General features: G+C 42.1%; 1 protein-coding gene across 5 annotated transcripts in view; it reads left to right on the forward strand.

Annotated features, from left to right (window-relative positions):
• The first annotated feature begins 270 nt into the window (after nucleotides 1-270).
• SYT9 (synaptotagmin 9) overlaps nucleotides 271-18,513 on the forward strand; it is a 242,235-nt gene continuing 223,992 nt past the window's right edge. For 3 of the 5 annotated variants that reach the window (XR_010147129.1, XM_009459852.5, XM_521824.8), the window contains exon 1: nucleotides 13,318-13,771. Coding sequence is in view for 3 of the 5 variants with exons in the window: in XM_009459852.5 (XP_009458127.1) it covers nucleotides 13,627-13,771 (145 nt within the window). In the remaining 2 variants the exon portion in view is untranslated. Of the gene's footprint in view, nucleotides 420-13,317; nucleotides 13,772-18,513 lie in introns of those variants that run through there. The other 2 variants (XM_054662029.2, XR_010147130.1) reach the window with 2 other exon arrangements.

The raw sequence follows: 18,513 nt of genomic DNA on the forward strand, positions 1-18,513 counted from the left end.
AGACTTCCAGCCAGTAGCCAAGCAGTAGGCATTATTGAAAGCAGCCCCAGTCAAGACTTCAGATGATGCAGCTCTGGCCAGCAAGTTGACTAGAATTTCATGGCAGACCCTGAACCAGAACCACCCACCTAAACTGCTTCTGGATTTCTGACACTTAGATATTGTGAAATGATAAATGTGTTCTGTTTTAAGTTGTTCATTGTGGGGGTAATTTGTTACATAATAATAGATGATGAGTGCATCCCCTTTGTGAACCCTGCTACCACACTCAGCCTCTCTTGCAGTCCTGAGCTATGTCAACATGATCCTCCTGCCTGAGACTTCAATTTGGGAAAGAATGATATGAAGAAGCCAGTACTGCAGAGAACAAATGCTGGAGAAGGTGGTGGAGGGAGATTTAGCTTTCAAAGGAGGCAGAGGTAAAGTTGCTAGTGGGGAATCTTGTGCCCATCTCTGTCCCTGTGAATGGCTGTGCTTGCACCCAGAAGTGGTGGGAGTGGTAGAGTCAGCATTGGAGCTGTCTGCTGACAGAACATGGATATTGTTTCTGGCTACCTGACACCCAAGCCTGATTTACTCCAGGATATTCTTTCATACATTTTGTTTAAACTATCTAGTGAGCTCTGTTATTGGCAACTAGGAACCCAGACTGACATAAAAACCTTTGAAGGCAAGTAACAGAAAACACTGCCTCAAAGTAGCTTAAATAATATGGAATGAACTAGCTCCCCTAACAGGAAGTGCAGAAGAAGGGGACTGCAAGGGTGAACCGCCAAGATTCTGGCTCCACTGTTCTAGAGCACTCAAGCCTGGGTCTTTCCCTGGGTGTTTCATCATCCTTTCTGGCTGGTGGCAGTTTGACTATAGCAGTCTTTTTGTAACAGTGAGGCACCTTATTCAGTAGCCCTCTATAGACTTTCCTTCATGTCTCATTAGCCCTAATTATGTCAGATGCTCTATCCTAAACCTAACACTGGAAAGAAGAATGGTTTTACCACAACTGCCTTGGACTAATTAGTTTTGACCTCCAGGATCCGGGAAAAAAGTCATAGTCCCTCAAAGCACCTGGAAGAAGGTGGCTACATTAAAAAAAATAGGGCTTTTCTGTAGACTAATAGATACTGAGTAAGCAACCAATACAGTCTGCTTTAGACAGTTATTACAGGGTCCAGGCAGAGGGTGATGGTGGTTTGTACTAGGGTAATGGAGTAGGGGCGGAGAGAAGGACACACCTAAAAGCAACAAGATTTGCTGATGGATTGGATTAGGAGGGAGAAGGGAAAAAACAAGACGGAAGGAATGATGCATTAGTTTAGACCTGAGCAATTAAATCAATAATTTACTTAGATAAGAAATGTTGGGTAGAAACAGGTTGAGATGAAGGTGAAGTTACACATTTGAATAGTTGCACATAGACAGATTAATACATGAATTTGAAGCTAAGAGGGAGATCATGGCTGATTGTATAAACTTGAGAGTCATCAGCATATAGAAGGAATTTAAAACCACGAAACTGAGTGAAATCCTTAGGGACAAGGGTAGCAAGGGAGGATTGCAGGTCTGAGAACAAAGCTCTGTGGCATGCCAACAGTTAGAGGTCAGGTAGAAGAGGGAAGCCAGTGAAAGACAAAGAAAGAGAGTAGTCCATGAGAAAAGAAGAAAACCAAGGCACATCTCGGAGGTCCAAGTGGTTAGCTGTTGTCCAGCCTCCCGAGTCCCAATTCCTCCCTACCCTCATCTCACCCCATTCCATTCCTGGCTGTCTATATTTGAAGGTAGTGACCAGATTCCACATTTTAACTTGCGTCTGTGTTTGAAGTTTCATATAGCAGATTAAGTGAGTTTCACTGTCAATTGAGCCTAACCACCGCTAGATACTGAAGAAAAATAGGGACAGAATTGAAACAAAAACAAAAACAAAAAACTCCAATCCTTTATAAAACCTGTCTTCTGTTTTTTTCTTGAATAATATATGCAAGACATTTTCCTCATAAATGTCATAGTAAATGGCTGAAAACCAGCCTCCACAAACAAGCTTTGAATACGTCTTCTAGTATTCCTAAAATTTTAAAACATGAAGTGAATACCATCTCTTACTATTTGATTCAAGTAGTATCCTTAAAGAAATTCACAAATAACATTATATTGCTTTAAACGAACTACTACTTCAAATAGGACAAATGATATATAATGAACTTTTTTATATCTTAAAAATTAAGATGTACTTTTATTTTAATCAATGGAGGTTAAAGTTATAGTTTAAAAGGTATACCTCTTCTAATTAAGATATACCTCTTCTTCTAATTAAACCCTCCAAGTCAGGCAGCCATCTACAGTGCATTAAAGTTCAGATTTTGCATAAAAACTCATTATCTAAACTTGATGGGTTTTCCTTCCTTTCAATACACCACACCCTCAGAAGGGGTCTAAACCAACAAGACCCTTTAAGAAATGCAAAATAAGACCTCACCTTGGCTCACTGCTGTTCACTGACAAACCTGAGGAATTCTAATTCTACTTGGAAAGAAATAGTCTTCCATGTGGGATAAAACATTTTAAAAGAAAAAAACTATATTTTTTGTTATATCCACATGCATCTTGAGACACTGTTTTATATTGCAACAGATAGAGTCCATTACTTCCTCTACTGGTCAAGCCTAGAAAAAGAGTTACTCTATTCCCAACAAGAAGGAAGAGGTGTTATTTAAAACACACACACACACACACACACACGCACGCACACTCACCCCCCCCACACAGCACATATCTTAGAGGTCTATATGAAAAGGAGTGAAAAATGATAACAGAGAAACTTACTGAGGTACTACCCAGATGGAAGGAGAGAAAAAATATTTGTGTGGTAATAAACAGCAATTATTTTGCAGTTATTGAATAGAAAGAAAATGTATGTTCAGTTATTAGAAAATTTCCATGCAAAATATGAACTTTGGTGAGTTGCAGATAGAGAAATTGAAGTCTCTGTGTTGAAGGAAGGTAACTCTAATGCACATGGATATGAGAAGCTGAAGTGCAGAAGAGAAGTAGCTAAGGACCAGGAAAAAGCCAGTTGGAAGGATTCAGACCACAGTGGAATTGCCGATTGATTAATTAGGATCATGGATTGATTGATTAGTCAAGTGGGACTGGATTAGAAGAATAACAACAGCACAAAGTGTTTTGCTTATAGTCTGTAGTAAATCACCTGTGCTTTAATCAATTCTTTAGTAAGCTGTGTATAATTCATTTCGATGTGTGGATTTGGTTTTCCTGCATTTGTCCAGGGGGTTCATAAGAGTCTGAAAGACTGTATATCAAATTTGAAAAATCCTGCCAGATAATTCTAATAGGAGACTGATGAGGAGACATATTGTATGGTGGTTACATTTCAGTCTCTGGAGTCTCCCAAACATGGGTTCCCATTTCTGTTCCATATGTGACTTTGGGCAGGTGAATTAGACTTCAGAGTTTCAATGTTTCCTTCTATAAAGTCCAGATGCTAATTACAATAACTATTTCAAATGCTTATGGAAATGATTAAATTAAAAACACATAAAGCACAGCACACAGTATGTGATGCAGAGCAACTGCTTAATAAATGTCTGCTGTAAATGGATGCATAGGCCAGTCTGGAAAGACCACATGGGGCTCTAATGTGCGTTGGTCAGACCCTGCCCATCCTCAGAAGTAGAAAACAAAATGAAGGCATAGATCTGACTGCAGAGTTGGTGAAGGCATAAGGCCAGTGCTGCCCTTATTGGCTATTTGGGACTATTCAGCTTCATGATGTGAGCTCTGTGCTTTTCCCTGGACCCATCTGGGGTGGTTAAGAGCAGGGCTCAGGAGTCATACTGCCCATCTCTCCAGCTGATCAGCTGTGTGAATTTGGGCAGGATACCTAGTTTCTGTGCTTACATTTCTTCAAAGAACACCACCCTCCGCATAGGGTTGTTATAGAGATTATATGAGCTAATATATTTAGGGCATTTTTGTTGTGTCTGGCACATAGCATGAGTTCAAAAAACAGTAAAAATAATTTTAATATAACACTGATAATTTTAACTTTGAAATAGACCTCTAGGATTCTAAATTCCACTTTGTTTCCCAATAAGAGCTTTGCAGAATGAATTTATGGAGAGAATGAGAAAGAATAAAGTTAGGAGTAGGTAGATTAGAGGTGGGAAAAAAAGGTCAAGAAAATTTGTAATGGAGATAATTTAAAGTATAACCAGGCTGGGCGAGGTGGCTTATACCTGTAATCCCAGCACTTTGGAGGCCAAGGCGTGAGAATCACCTGAGGTCAGGAGTTCAAGAGCACCCTGACCAACATGGTGAAACCCTGTCTCTACTAATAATATAAAAATTAGCTAGGCATGATGGTGGGTGCCTGTAATCCCAGCTCCTCGGCAGGCTGAGGCGGAAGAATTGCTTGAACCCGGGAGGCGGAGGTTGCAGTGAGCTGAGATTGTACCATTGCACTCCAGCCTGGGTGATGAGAGTGAAATTCTGTCTCAATAAATAAATAAATAAATAAATAAATAAATAAATAGTATTACCAATATGAACAGGATAACATTTCTGAAAGAACATTTCTGAAAAGTAGAGAACATAAACTATATATAGAGAAAAAATATTTGTGTGATAAGACAGCAATAATTTTGCAGTTACAATTAATGAATGAATGATATAAGCAGAGAAGGAAAGCTTAAATATGGAAATTAAGAACCAACACGAAAGTTGTATCAAATATCTTTGCATTTATTGTTCACTAAATAAACTTTTAATTAATTGATTGGTTTTTGATTAATGTGATTAAGCACTAAACTCGGCAGATAACCTGAAGCCTGGTTCTTTGCACAGAGTAGGGCTGAGACAAACGTATGGTTTTTCTATGGTCTCTGAATAAGGCCAGAGGCAATATAGTGCATCTCTCCCTCTTTCTCCCCCTTCTGCCTCCTCCTCCCCTTCTTACTTCCTTCCTCTCTTTCTGTGTACACAGAGATCTTTGTCAAAGCTTTGTTACTAAGTAAAGGATCAAGAAAGGGATTACTAAAACTCTTCTTTAAGTGCTCACTACCCATATTCTCACCCATAAAAGTGCACATTTACTTCCTTTTTTCCTAAGCAGGCAGCTGAGTGTCAGTCGACCTGCTCTAGATTCATTTTCATCACTGGGGATGGGGGGGGGGTTTGCTGTGGGCAATGAGGAAAGGGGTTGGTTCATTGGAATTGTTTTTTCTGGCATCTTTTCGGCTAGTTGGATAGTCTACAACCACTTGTGGCACTCTCTAACCAATTTTGGATTTCATCATCCTCTTCTCTCTTTGGAGCATCCAGAGTGACTGCAGCAGTTGCCCAGACCTGCCCAGGATGAGAGTCGTCAGCCACTTTGAAAGACAGCTCTAGGGATGCAGAAAGCATTTTTTTTTTAATTCATCTGGTGGTGGAGGGTACTGAGGTCCAGGTTTTTCTCAGTCTCAGTTAAGCAGAAATCTGACCTCTGCTCTCCCTTCTGGCCTTGTTCTGAAAAGATGAACAAATGTAAAACCATGAGAATCTACTAAGAGACGGCAGAGGAGTGCCAGGCCCTCCGACCTGGAACATCGCCTTCTGTTCCTTTCGGTATATTTCGTATATGGTGTATCTTTTTAAATTCTAAAGCCAACAAATCTCTATTTTCTTTAAAGTGAAAGAAATGGGCTTACAACTTTATAATTGTCCATCATAAAACTGGAAAGAAATCCACACAGTCCAGGAGAGAGGAATACAGATTTTGAACATACCAGAACAACTGCTACTGGAATAATGGTGCAACGATAACACACACATGGGCAAAATAGAGCTGCTCGATTCCAAATTTGCTTTTATTTCATCTCTCAAGAAAATTCACTCGAAACAGGAAAGAATAAAGCTCACAGATTAAAGGCTATTGATGCCCAAGATGACAGTGATAGTCACAGAACATGAACTCTAAGTCAGTGCTAGTCTCTTGGTCCAGATAAATTATGTATACTTCAGGGTCTAAAGCAAATGTTAGAAGGAATACCTTTTTTGGATAATTAAACAGGAAGTTTTTGAGCATTTGATGGGAGTGCTAATCACTAGGAGGTAGCATGGGTTCACTGAGAACCAGTCATGCTAATCAAATCTTATTTTCTTTTGTTAAAGGCAACTATCTGGCAAGTAACTGAATAAAACAAAATGACAATTAATAGAAAGTTTTGCTGTTAAGAATCCCACACCATTTCCCAAAGTACAGAATCTAGTTCACAGGAACAGGGGTAAGGATGTGGTCTAAGAGCAGCATGAAAGATTTATGGGATTTCATCCACGGCATGTTGAGATGCTGTAACCCAAGCAGCAACTCAGAAGCCTGAGGCACAGAGAGAGCAGGAAGTTGATGCTAAAGGGTGAAGGAGTGCTGGGCTCAGCTCAGGAACTCTATTTCAGAAAGGATTTTGACCAGTTGCAGCACACGTAGACGACAGATAAGATGATGAGAGAACCTGAGCAATGTCACACAAAAAGTGGATAAAGATACCGGATATTTGTGTTCCGGACATGACTTGGAGCAGCAGTGTGGCATGGAAAACACAGGCTCTGGAGCCAGACAAATTTGAATTTGAATGCTGGCTGTCTCCAATAAGCTGGAGAAGTTCCATGGAGAAGTTACTAAACTTCTCTGTTCTTGTTTCCTCATCTGTAAAATGGAACCATAATGTGTGCCTTGCTGGGTGGTCAGGATTAAATGCAACAATATATATCAAGTGCATGATGGTATATAACAAATGCTTTATAATGATTAGTTATAATCATTAATGTATATCATTCAGGGACATTGTAGGTGACTTCAAATATCTTTTTCCAAAGGCCTTTTTCTTTTCTTTTCTCTCTTTTGTTTTTGTTTTTGTTTTTGTTTTTTGAGTCAGCGTTCTATTCCGTCACCCACCAAAGGCTTTTTTCCTCAGCATATAAACTGGAGGTTCTCAAATTTCATTGTTCAGAAGCATTACCCAGTGTCTTATTCTGTTTGTACTGCTGTAACAGGATACCTGAGATTAGGTAATTTAAAAAGAAAAAACATTTATTGTCTTATAATTCTGGAGTCTGGGAAGTCTAAGATCAAGGCACTGGTATCTGGCAAGGGCCTTCTTACTGTATCATCACATCGTAGATGGTGGAAGGGCAAAGAGACAAAAGGGGGCCAAACTCATCCTTTTATAACAGCATAATTCTACCCATGCAAGTGGAGCCCTCATGGCCTAATCATCTCATCAACATTCTACCTTTTGATACTGTTAAAATGGCAATTAAATTTCAACATGTATTTTTGTCCAACCATAGCATCTGGGATGCTCTTTACGAAATAATTGTGTAGGTCTGAGTGAATCCCAGGAACCAGCATTTTCATAAGAAATCCAGGCAATTTCAGAACAGAAGGCAAGTGAACCTTACTTTGGGAAACATTGATAAAAACATTCTGAAGTCGCTCCTATCTTCAAACAGCTTTTCTTCTATGCACTTTTTTTTTTCAGTTACCATCTTCTCTTTGTCCTTCTCTCAAAAGATTTACTTTTACTTCTACTTGGTAGGTCTAAACAGCAAAACTACCTAACCAGGGCACCAGGGAAGCTTGATGTGCCACAGAATGGGTAATACCTGGGCTGAGACTTTGATTCCTTCTGCCACAGTCCCTGCTGGCCACCAGTGGCCTAGTCCCTTACCCCCATGTGCTGTAAAAAGTTCACTTTCTATCTATGCCACGACAAGTACAAGACTGAGAAGCACTGCCTTAGAGAGCAAGGATCATTGTTTATTTCTTTATATATTACCCAGGACTTGGAAGGCTTCCTGAGTCACAGGGGACTTCCTATGTCATGCTTTCTGAATCATAGAAGAATACATATTTGTTCAATGAATGAAAGAACAAATAGTTGGGGAAAGGTAACATATTTCAGCTAACTCTACTTCTTCAATTTCCATGTACTTTTTAATCCTGTGTTCAGCTGGTTCCACCCTCACCACTCTACTATAATTGCAGAAGAACAGAGGCTTTGGAGCCACAAAGATGTGGATTCCAGTCCTGTCTCTATCATTTACCAGTTTTGTGCCTGTTTCAGATGTCTATTGCTGCATTAAAAAGTTGCTCCCAAACTCTATGACTTAAAACAACCACCATTTTATTGCTCATGATTTTGTGGGTGAGAAATTTGGTAAATGGGGATGGTTCACCTCTGCTTCACTTATTGTCTGCTGTGCTCATTTGTGGGCTGGAAGGTCCAAGTTCGAGAGGTCCATGGCCTCACTCACATGTGTGAGGTCTTGGACTGGCTGTTGACTGAGGCATCTGTTTTAGTCTTCCAGGGCTACTGTAATAAAATAGCATATACTGGGTGGCTTAAACAATAGAAATTTATTTTCTCACAGTCAGAAGTCTGGGAAGTCCAAGCTCAAGGTTGCAGCCAATTCCATTTCTAGTGAGGGCTTTCTTCCTGGCTTGCAGAGAGCTGCCTTCTCACTGTGTCCTTACATGGCAGAGAGAAAGCAAACTCTTTGATGACTCTTTTTAAAAATTATTTTTTATTTCTATAGGTTATTGGGGAACAGGTGGTGTCTGGTTACATGAGTAAATTCTTTAGAGGTGATTTGTGAGATATTGGTGCATCCATCACCCAAGCACTATACGCTGCACCCTATTTGTAGTCTTTTATCTCCTGCCCCCTTCCCACCCTTTCCCCTGAGTCCCCAAAGTCCATTGTGTCATTCTTATGCCCTTGCATCCTCACAGCTTAGCTCTGCTTGTGAGTGAGAACATATGATGTTTGGTTTTCCATTCCTGAGTTACTCCACTTAGAATAATAGCCTCCAATCTCATCCAGGTCACTATGAATGCCATTAATTCATTCCTTTTTATGGCTGAGTAGTATTCCATCATATATATATACATATATACACACACATATATATATACACATATATACATATATATACACATATATATACACATATACATATATACACACATATATACACATATATACGTATATACACATATATACGTATATATACATATATACGTGTATATATACGTATATATATACATGATATATATATATATACGTATATATATGTGTGTATATATATATATATCACAGTTTCTTTATCCACTCATTGATTGATGGACATTTGGGTCAGTTCCCCGTTTTTGCAATTGTGAATTGTGCTGCTATATACATACATGTGCAAGTATCTTTTTCGTATAATGACCTCTTTTGCTCTGGGTAGATACCCAGTACTGGGACAGCTGCATCAAATGGTAGTTCTACTTTTAGTTCTTTAAGGAATCTCCACACTGTTTTCCATAGTGGTTGTACTAGTTTACATTCCCATCAGCAATGTAGAATTGTTCCTTGTTCACTGCATCCACGCCAACATCTACCGTTTTTTGATTTTTTGATTATGGTCATTCTTGCAGGAGTAAGGTGATATCGCATTGTGCTTTTGATTTCAATTTCCCTGTTCATTAGTATGTTGAGCATTTTTTCATGTTTGTTGCCCATTTGTATATCTTCTTTTGAGAATTGTCTATTCATGTCCTTATCCCACTTTTTGATGGGATTGTTTGTTTTTTTCTTGTTGATTTGTTTGAGTTCGTTGTAGATTCCGGATACTAGTCCTTTGTCAGATGTATAGATTGTGAAGATTTTTCTCCCACTCTGTGAGTTGTCTGTTTACTCTGCTGTTTTTTTTTTCCCATGCAAAAGCTCTTTAGTTTAATTAAGTCCCAGAAATGTATCTATCTTTGTTTTTATTGCATTTGTTTTTGGGTTCTTGGTCACGAAATCCTTGCCTAAGCCAATGTCTAGAAGAGTTTTTACAATGTTATCTTCCAGAATTTTTATAGTTTCAGTTCTTAGATTTAAGTCCTTAATCCATCTTGAGTTGATTTTTGTATAAGGTGAGAGATGAGGATCCAGTTTCATTCTCCTACATGTGGCTAGCCAATTATTGCAGCACCATTTGTTGAAAAGGGTGTCCTTTCCAAATAAAATACTTAGGAGTATACCTAAACAAGGAGGTGAAAGACCTCTGCAAGGAAGACTGCAAAACACTGCTGAAAGAGATCAGAGATGACACAAACAAATGGAAACATGTCCCATGCTCACAGATGGATAGAATTAATATTGTGAAAATGACTATACTGCCAAAAGCAATCTACAAATTCAACACAATTCCCATCAAAATACCACCATCATTCTTCATAAAATTACAAAAAACAATTCTAAAATTCATATGGAACCAAAAAAGAGCCCACATAGCCAAAGCAAGACTAAGCAAAAAGAACAAATCTGGAGGCATCACATTACCTGATTTCAAACTATACTATAAGACCATAGTCACCAAAACAGCATGGTAGTTGTATAAAAATAGGTATACAGACCAATGGAACAGAATAGAGAACCCAGAAATAAACCCAAATACTTACAGCCAGCTGGTTTGATGATTCTTATAAGGAAACTAATCCTATTGGATCAGGGCTCTACCTTTATGACCTCATTTACTCTTAATTAAGTCCTATCTCCAAATACAGTGACATCGGGAATTAGGGCTTCAACATAAGAATTTACAGTTCACTCTATAGCAGTATCTCACTTCCCTTCTGTATGATATTCTTTCTCCACATTGTTTCTCATTCTTCTGGACCCCTCTCCAGCAAGATATCCTGTAAAAGTTGCAAGATCTTTTCAAGTCTAGACTCAGCTCAGAATTTCACTTCTACACATTCTGTTGAATAAAGTGAGTCACAAGGCAGGCCCAAATTCAAGGAGAGGGGAACAGACTTGACTTCTTGATGGGAAGAGTGGTAAAATCACACTCCAAAAGGACACATGGAATTGGAGGGATAGCTATGGCTGTCTTTGGAAACAGTCTACCAATTTGTCCTTGAACAAATTGTTTAACCACCTGATTTTACTTTCTTTGCCTGTAAAATAGGAAATATAGCATCAACCACTTTGGGATGTTGTAAATAACAGATTAAGAAAGTGTGTTTAGCACCTCGTACATTGTAGTAGAAACATAACAGAAACAGCAAAAACACATATTGGTTGAGCCCATACTATGTGGCAGCACTATTACAAGCACTTAAATATATTGCTTTATGTAACCTTTGTAACAGTCCAAAGATACACGTTATCTTTGAGATAAGATGAGAAACCCTAGGCACAAAAATGTTAACTTGCACAAGGTTGGTTGCATAGTAACTAGTCTGTCTAAATCTTGAATGTCTGACTATCTACTTTATCCAAAGGACACTTTTTAGTTTTTTGTCTTTAAACTATATTTGAAAGTTTACAGTTGATGTTGCTCGCTCCTCTACCAAACACTCCTCCTCCCGTGATCCCTATGAGTCCCCTCTGTACAATCTTTCCTCCTGTTCTGATTGCTACCTTCCAATCTCCTCTTTCATTTCTTCAACTCTTCTTTCTTGAAGGAACCATCCCATGTGGCAACTCAGTTTCTACCTTTCCAATGATGATCGCCAGTCTTCCCTCTCTCCTAAACTCTAGGCTTGCATTTCTAAGTGTTATTAGGGTGTGAGCACATATGACCCAGGTAACGTTTTGAAACATTTGTGCCTTTCACTTCTTTCTTATTCCATTGGTTGCAATCTTGTCACTTAATACTTGAAATGTTTTTCAAATTTGGATGTTTCTAGCAATCAGCTAATGCCTTTGGCCTGGTTTAGGCCTTCATCATCTCTTGCCTGGTTTATCAAAGTCATTTTTTAACTGAACTTGTTGCTTTCAGTTCCTCTCTGACATGATGGCATTAGGGTAATATTTCTATGTGCTTCAACACACATACCTTCTCACCATTACTATATGTCCCCCCCGCCCCCCCAGCATCACACTATCTCTGATGTCACCTTCTCTGTTCATGGCCTTTTTCTCCTTCTCTAGGGGTTCCCCCCTTTGAAGAAACAGCATCTGCTCAACCTCCCCTACAGGCTCCCTTAAAGCTGGTTTCTCCTCCCTCTGTTTGTCTCTTTGCAACTCTCTGGAGGCATCTTTACCTTTACAACTTTGCATTTTCTCTGCTATTCCCATATAAGTTCCCTGAAACCCTAGTACCATTCACAGCAGGATTTCAAAGCTTGCCTGTTGCGTGAGCATTCTATAGGATCCCAAATTATCTTTCTGTGCAAATATGAATTGTTGTGATATGTCCGTAGAGACGGCACAACCTCATGGCTAAGAATGATAGTTACCAGTTCTAGAGATCCTACTCTAATTGCTCTAGAGTGGGGGCCTGAACACTAGTATTACAAAAAAGACAAAAGAAAAAGAAGGAAAAAAGAAAAAAAGAAAGAGAGAGAAAATCAAAGCTACTTTCATCATGTATGAATTTGAGCAAGTAACACCTTTGTGAGTCCCCAGGCCCCAGTTTCTCATTGGTAAAATGAGGATAACAATTACACAGACCTCGTTGGGCTATGTACAGAATTAAATGAGATTATGTACCTAAAAGGCTTGTGGCACAGTGACACACACACACACACACACACACACACCCAGAGTACTTCGTGGTTATTTCTAGCCTTTATTGCTTGAAAGGCTGAAAAGATGGGTGGATGAGAGGTGCCCTGAAGTTCCTTCCAACTCTCCAAGATTCTGTGATACTCCTCCTTGGGTGCTGAAGACACTTTGGCAATGTTTGGATTTCCAAACGGTTGCTTAGAAAACTAACTGGGACCCACGAAGCCCAGGTAAGCCTCAGGGTCTTTCCCAGGAGTCGTTTATTTATTTGATCTTAGTTCTGACCTAGAGCCTCCACCTTCTCCATCCAAATCACCACAGTGGTCGAAAAGGGTCTGTGCTTGGGAAATCCTTCCTTTGTTGGCAAATCTTGGACCCAAACCCTGCATTTGGGCATCTGACACCCATAGGCCCATGGTTCAAACCCAGGCGGCTCTTTCCAAGTTCGAAGCAGGGACTCGGTTCTGCGCATCTGGCGGGTGTGCCCAGATTGTAACCTTCGCACTAGGCATCCAAGAACGTGCTTTGGACACACTCGGCGGTGGGAGCGGGTGCTTGGTTTGCATCAGGGATGAGGGGTGGAGTAGCGAAAGCGCCCGGAGCGCGCACTCACTCACACTCCCTAAGCCAGGGCGCGGCCGCTCTGGGCGCGAGGTCCCAAGCCAAGTCTCGCGCTCGGCCAGGAGCCGGGGAGTACCCCAGGTCCCCGGTCTGGGGCCGCCGCGATCCTACCCTGCGGCGCGCACTCCTGACCTGGCCCCGCCCCCCGGCGGCCGCGAGTAGCGGGCGGAGCGCAAGCGGAGAGGCGCTCTGGGCTGTGCGGCACCGCCTCTCCTCGGTGTCGGGGGAGGGACGGAGGGACCGGGCGGGAGAGAGAGAAAGCCTGACCGACCGGCTGGCGAAGAGCTGCATGCAACCGGTGGGAGGCCGGGCCGGCTGGGTCTGGGGCTCGGGCTCAGGCTCGGACCGTTTCTCGGCAGGTCCCTGGCGGTGAGCGCGGACGGCCCGGAGGCGGCGGCTCTGAGCTGGCAGGCGGAGGGCTGTCTCCTGCGCCCGCCTGCCCGGCGCGGTCCGAGGATGCGGGGGGGCGATGCCCGGGGCCAGGGACGCGCTCTGTCACCAGGCGCTGCAGCTGCTGGCCGAGCTCTGTGCCCGTGGGGCCCTGGAGCACGACAGCTGCCAGGATTTCATTTACCACCTGCGGGACCGTGCCAGACCCCGGCTCCGCGACCCAGGTGAGTGCCGCCACCGCCGCCTGGAGGGACCTAAGGGCCCTGGGCTGGGACTTGGGGCCGCACCGGGGCCTGAGGCAGAATAGCGACGCGGACTGGGAGAGGGCGGGGGGCGGCCACCGAGCCAGGAGAGTGATCAAGAACCAGCGCACTGTGGCCTGATGCTGTAACCAGGCGGGGACCCGGGCGGTGGCTACTGCACGGAGGCCGACTCCGGGTCGGCTAGGGCAGGGTTGGAGGGACCACGCCCGCCACCTGCGCTCCCATCGCCAAGGCTCATGGGGGCGGCTCCCTAGTTCCGAGCTACGCTCTCCACTTCCCAGGCTATCTGCACTCAGAGCGAGGGGAGGCCGCGGCGGCCTCGGAGCCGTGGGAAGGGGGACGAGGCCGAAGGAAACTCTGGGAAGTTGGGAGTTGGGGACGGCCCCGGGTTGGGGCCGAATCCCACCCGGTGCTGCTCATCCTTTCTCCCAAGCGTCTAGTTCCTTTCCTTGGTATGGGGTGAGAAGGGCGGGACGCGATCCGGCGTTGGGCCGGGGACAGGGTGCTTCTGGTCTTGGGCAGACGGGCCTGAACCCGTTCCCGGCGGGTCGCACGGCATGGAGGTGGCCTGGGCCTGGGCGCTAGGCTCGACCAGCGACTACCGCCGGCCACAATGGGGTTCGTAGACTCGTCGGTCCTGGCTTGTGCACCTGTAGTTACTCCTAATGAAAGTTGCAAAGCTCTTAACTTTGGAAAGTTCATTTATTTTGGCATTTGACCAATTAAGGTTGGAGGAGGGAGTTTTAGTGGAGCCATTTGCTTTTCCTGAGGTCCCTGGGTCTCCCAGGTCGTCTCATCCGTTACTGGCTACTGGAAAATGCATTCCTTCCAATGTTTGCTTGAGATGTTTCTCACCTGGAGAAATAGTTTTCTCGAATATTCTCCCAACCTAAGTACTTACCAAAACAGCATATTGTGGTTGGATTGTTAAAAATGGGATGAGAAAATGGCCTTTCTCTTGATATTGCTATGTATAAATATTGGAAATGAGCTATTGCCTTGCAAATTATGATGTACGAATTGAAAACAATTTATTATATAAAAATCCATTTATCCAAAAGATAAATTAAAGAATTATTTGATTTATAAAGAGTGTCACACTGAGACAGACTTAAATAGCATATCCTTGATATATTCAAGATGGTTGTGTGAGGTGAAGTCATCTGCTAAAATTTTAAAGTTTATATCAGATTTTCCCTACCAGAGGCTTTTTTTTTCCTATTGAAAAAGAAAAAAATATTGTTTTCCATTGCCGGTGGTTATATTAACTAAGTGTATTGAATGATCATTGATATATTACTTCAAAGTGGATAATTGGGTAGAGAAATACTGATCCCAGTGGTTTCCAGGGAGGTTTAATGTCCGGCCTATGTGCACCTCATTGCTGGATGTGATGTGCTGAATAAACCACAGTCCCTTATCTCACAAGCTGGAGTCCCAGGAAGATGTCTTAAGTCGGGGAAGTTCGTCCTTAAGCAGCAGAAACAAGACAATTATTTTGCATGCTTCGCCCAAAGCACGTATTAGTAATGAAACATCTCACTTCCTTGCCTGTGACCAGACCACGAGTTCTCCTTGTTATCCCACATAAGCAGTTGTCTTTGGCTTTTCAAGAGAAGATGGATGAGGCCTATCTCTGAATCACATCTTTTTGGCCAGTTTTCTGCTTCTACTCCTTTTAATCCAGGAGCTGGATCCTGTGTTCTCAGGTTCTCTTCAGCCCCTACACCAGGCAACCCCTGAGAAAGAGTCACTAAGTAGGCTTCTTACAAGAGGAAATCTGATTCCTTGGCGGAGGAATAGCTAGAGATAGGAGTCGACCTTGCTGCTCTGAGTTCCTGATAGCAGTGCTCTGCTTTCTTAAACTAGGACACAAGGGTTTTGAAGTAGCCCCATGCCCCTGTGGCTCTTTGGTTTTTGTTGGAAAGTAGCCAGCTCATGAGGACAGGGGTGGGGGTTTTCGAGTGCAAGGTGAGAGGAAATGAGGCCAAAGATTACATCCAAAGTGCACCCTCTCCTTCAGGGCACTTCTCCCTTCATTTCCGAATCTCCCTTCATTTCCCTCCTTCCTTGCCTTGCCGACATTAATTCTTACATCAGATGCATTTGTCTTCATCCCTCTGAAGCAAGAGTGTCTTTAATCTCTGAACCCTAAAAGCTGAGTAGTAGAAAAGCTGCACCGCACAACACCGTGTGAATGATGTCCCTGCTGTTGATAGTGTGAACCAGAACAACCATGCACAGCAGCCCTGAGACATGGGTTCCTAGAGAGAGTCATCTCTGTAAATGGATGACTTCTTTTTCTGGAAAGGAATCCACCTGAATGCCATGTCCCAGCTTTCTCTGTTATTGTCCATTCACGGCCACCCTGTGATAGCTAGGTTTTCTCAAGCTGAACTAAGGACTTTGGTTATAAAAGGAGAAAAAAGATATGATTTCCTGTGGACAGCAGAGTGACCCTGCATCTAGGAAATTTACTCATTTTTTCAGAGGTGTGGAAAGACTAGGGCACAGACCAGCGGGCCTGAGCCATCAGAAACGTTCTTTTTTGTCCAGGTAGTTATAGTGCCCTGTTGGGGGAGTACCGCACCCAGATTTCCCTGACTTGGTGTTCACAGAGGACTTGATGCAATTGTGATTTAAAAAAATAAGCCTAAGTCACAATTGGAACTGAAGTGCCTCACCCAGTCTGTCATCTGTACCAACTTGTGGAAAGGAAAGTGCTGAGTGTGAGCACTTTTGTCCATAGAAAGCAATTAGAATGCTCTGTTGGTTGCCTTTATGGTGTTTTATATGTTAATGATGTGGGACATAAACTTGCAGGCCTCAGAGACTAGCCTTTAAGGCAGAGGGAACAGCAAGCGCAAAGGCCCTGAAGTGGTAGCATTATTGATATGATTCTAGAAATGGTGACTTCAGAGATGGCTGGAGAGGTGTGAAAGAGATGGAGAGTGATAAGACGTATGGTCAAGAGTTAGAGAGGGTGGATCATGCAGAGTCTTGTAAACCATTATAAAGACTTTGGTTTTTACTCTGAATGAGATAGGAAGCCATTAGAAGGTGCTGAGCAGAGAATTGACAACACTTTGACTGCTATGTTGAAGAGCAAAGGTGAAGTCAGAGAAACCTCTTAGGAAGCTATTTCAGAAATCCAGACAAAGGTGATAGTGACTTCAACAGGGATAGTGGTAATGGAGGTGATGAGAAGTAATTGGATTATGAATGCAATTTGCAGGTACAGCCGCAAGTATTTATTGAAGGAAGAGATGTGAAAGGTGAGAGAAGGGCAATTAAGGATGCTTCAAAGGCTTTTTGACCTAAAAAATTCCATGTACAAGTAGAAGTCTTCAGGAAGAAGGTAGGGGTGAGGAGGGAAATCATGAGGTTTATTTTTTATTTTATTTTAACTTTTTGTAACACATTAAGTGTGTGATGCCTCTTTAGATAGCCAAGCTGTTTTACAGTTGAACAGTGACCTGAGGTATGACTGTCCTCTTTAATGTCAATTGCTCTATGCTCGTATTTTTTAACTGGAGACTTCGCTGTCAAGAAGATTAATTGGTTATAGAACAGCATGTATTGTTAGAAGGTTTTCCTTGTAGGGAATTAAAAGGTCTCTTAAATTTCTACCCATGGATCTTGATTATACTTTTTTTAGTCAAAAAGCATTAGTCTTATCTCTCTTCTCCATCATACACCTTTGGCTATTAGGAGGTAAACTAGCCTAACTTCTCTAGATCCACTCTTTCCAAGGAACAGAAAGGAGGATTGGATCATGTAATGACTAGGTCTTAAACATGTTTTTATCATTTTCTTTTTAAGTCTTTTCTTCTGTAGGGTGCCAACCACGTCTGTGCCAAGCACTTTATGTAGGTCATTTCACTAGTCCTCACAAGTCTTTTAAGCACTTATCTGTGTTCCAGCAGCAGCAGCAGCTGCTGGGAGCTTGTTAGAATTGGAGAATCTCAGTTATGTCCCAGACCCACTGAATATGAATCTGTATATTAACAGGATCCTCAGGTGAGAGTTGTAGGCACATTAAAGTTCAAGAACCATGGCTAAAAGTGATTGATATATATGAGTAAACTGAAGTCCAGAGAAGTAAACTAGCCCAGGGCCATGGAGTCCATTTAAAAGAAGAATTGGGTCTAAGTCAAAGTAGCTTCTTAGGTAGTCACATCACATGTACTGAAAACTGAGGAGTTATTGTCAATGAAAATTTTCTAGGTGTTTTTCATAAGAGCCACCCTTAGACCTACTTTCTCTCTTCTGTACTTGTATGATGGATTTAATCCCTAAGTGTAGGTCACATTCTATGTAGTTGTAAAGATTCAGCTTAGTATTTTTGATTATGAATTCTGTTATCCAGGATACTGGTTTTCCATTCATGTTCCAACTCCATATTCTGGAGATTTTTCTGCATGTTCTCTGTGTCTGTACCCAAGGTTTGGAAAAGGTTCAGCAGGTCAGAGTGTGAAGCAGAGCCTTAAGACTCATGATTAGTGATTCTTCTCTCCATGTAAATATTACTCTATTCAAGAAGAGCTTTTTCTAGGTCATGGTTTTCAACTTTGGCTGCACATTAGGAATACTTAGGGAGCTGGAACAAACAAAGAAAAAACAAACAACAGCAACAACAAAAACTACCAATGACTGGGCTGCACCCTAGACCAGTTTTAAATCACAGTCTCTGGGAAATGGGC

Source organism: Pan troglodytes, chromosome 9, assembly GCF_028858775.2.
Source record: "Pan troglodytes isolate AG18354 chromosome 9, NHGRI_mPanTro3-v2.0_pri, whole genome shotgun sequence".
NCBI classification, from domain to species: Eukaryota; Metazoa; Chordata; class Mammalia; order Primates; family Hominidae; genus Pan; species Pan troglodytes.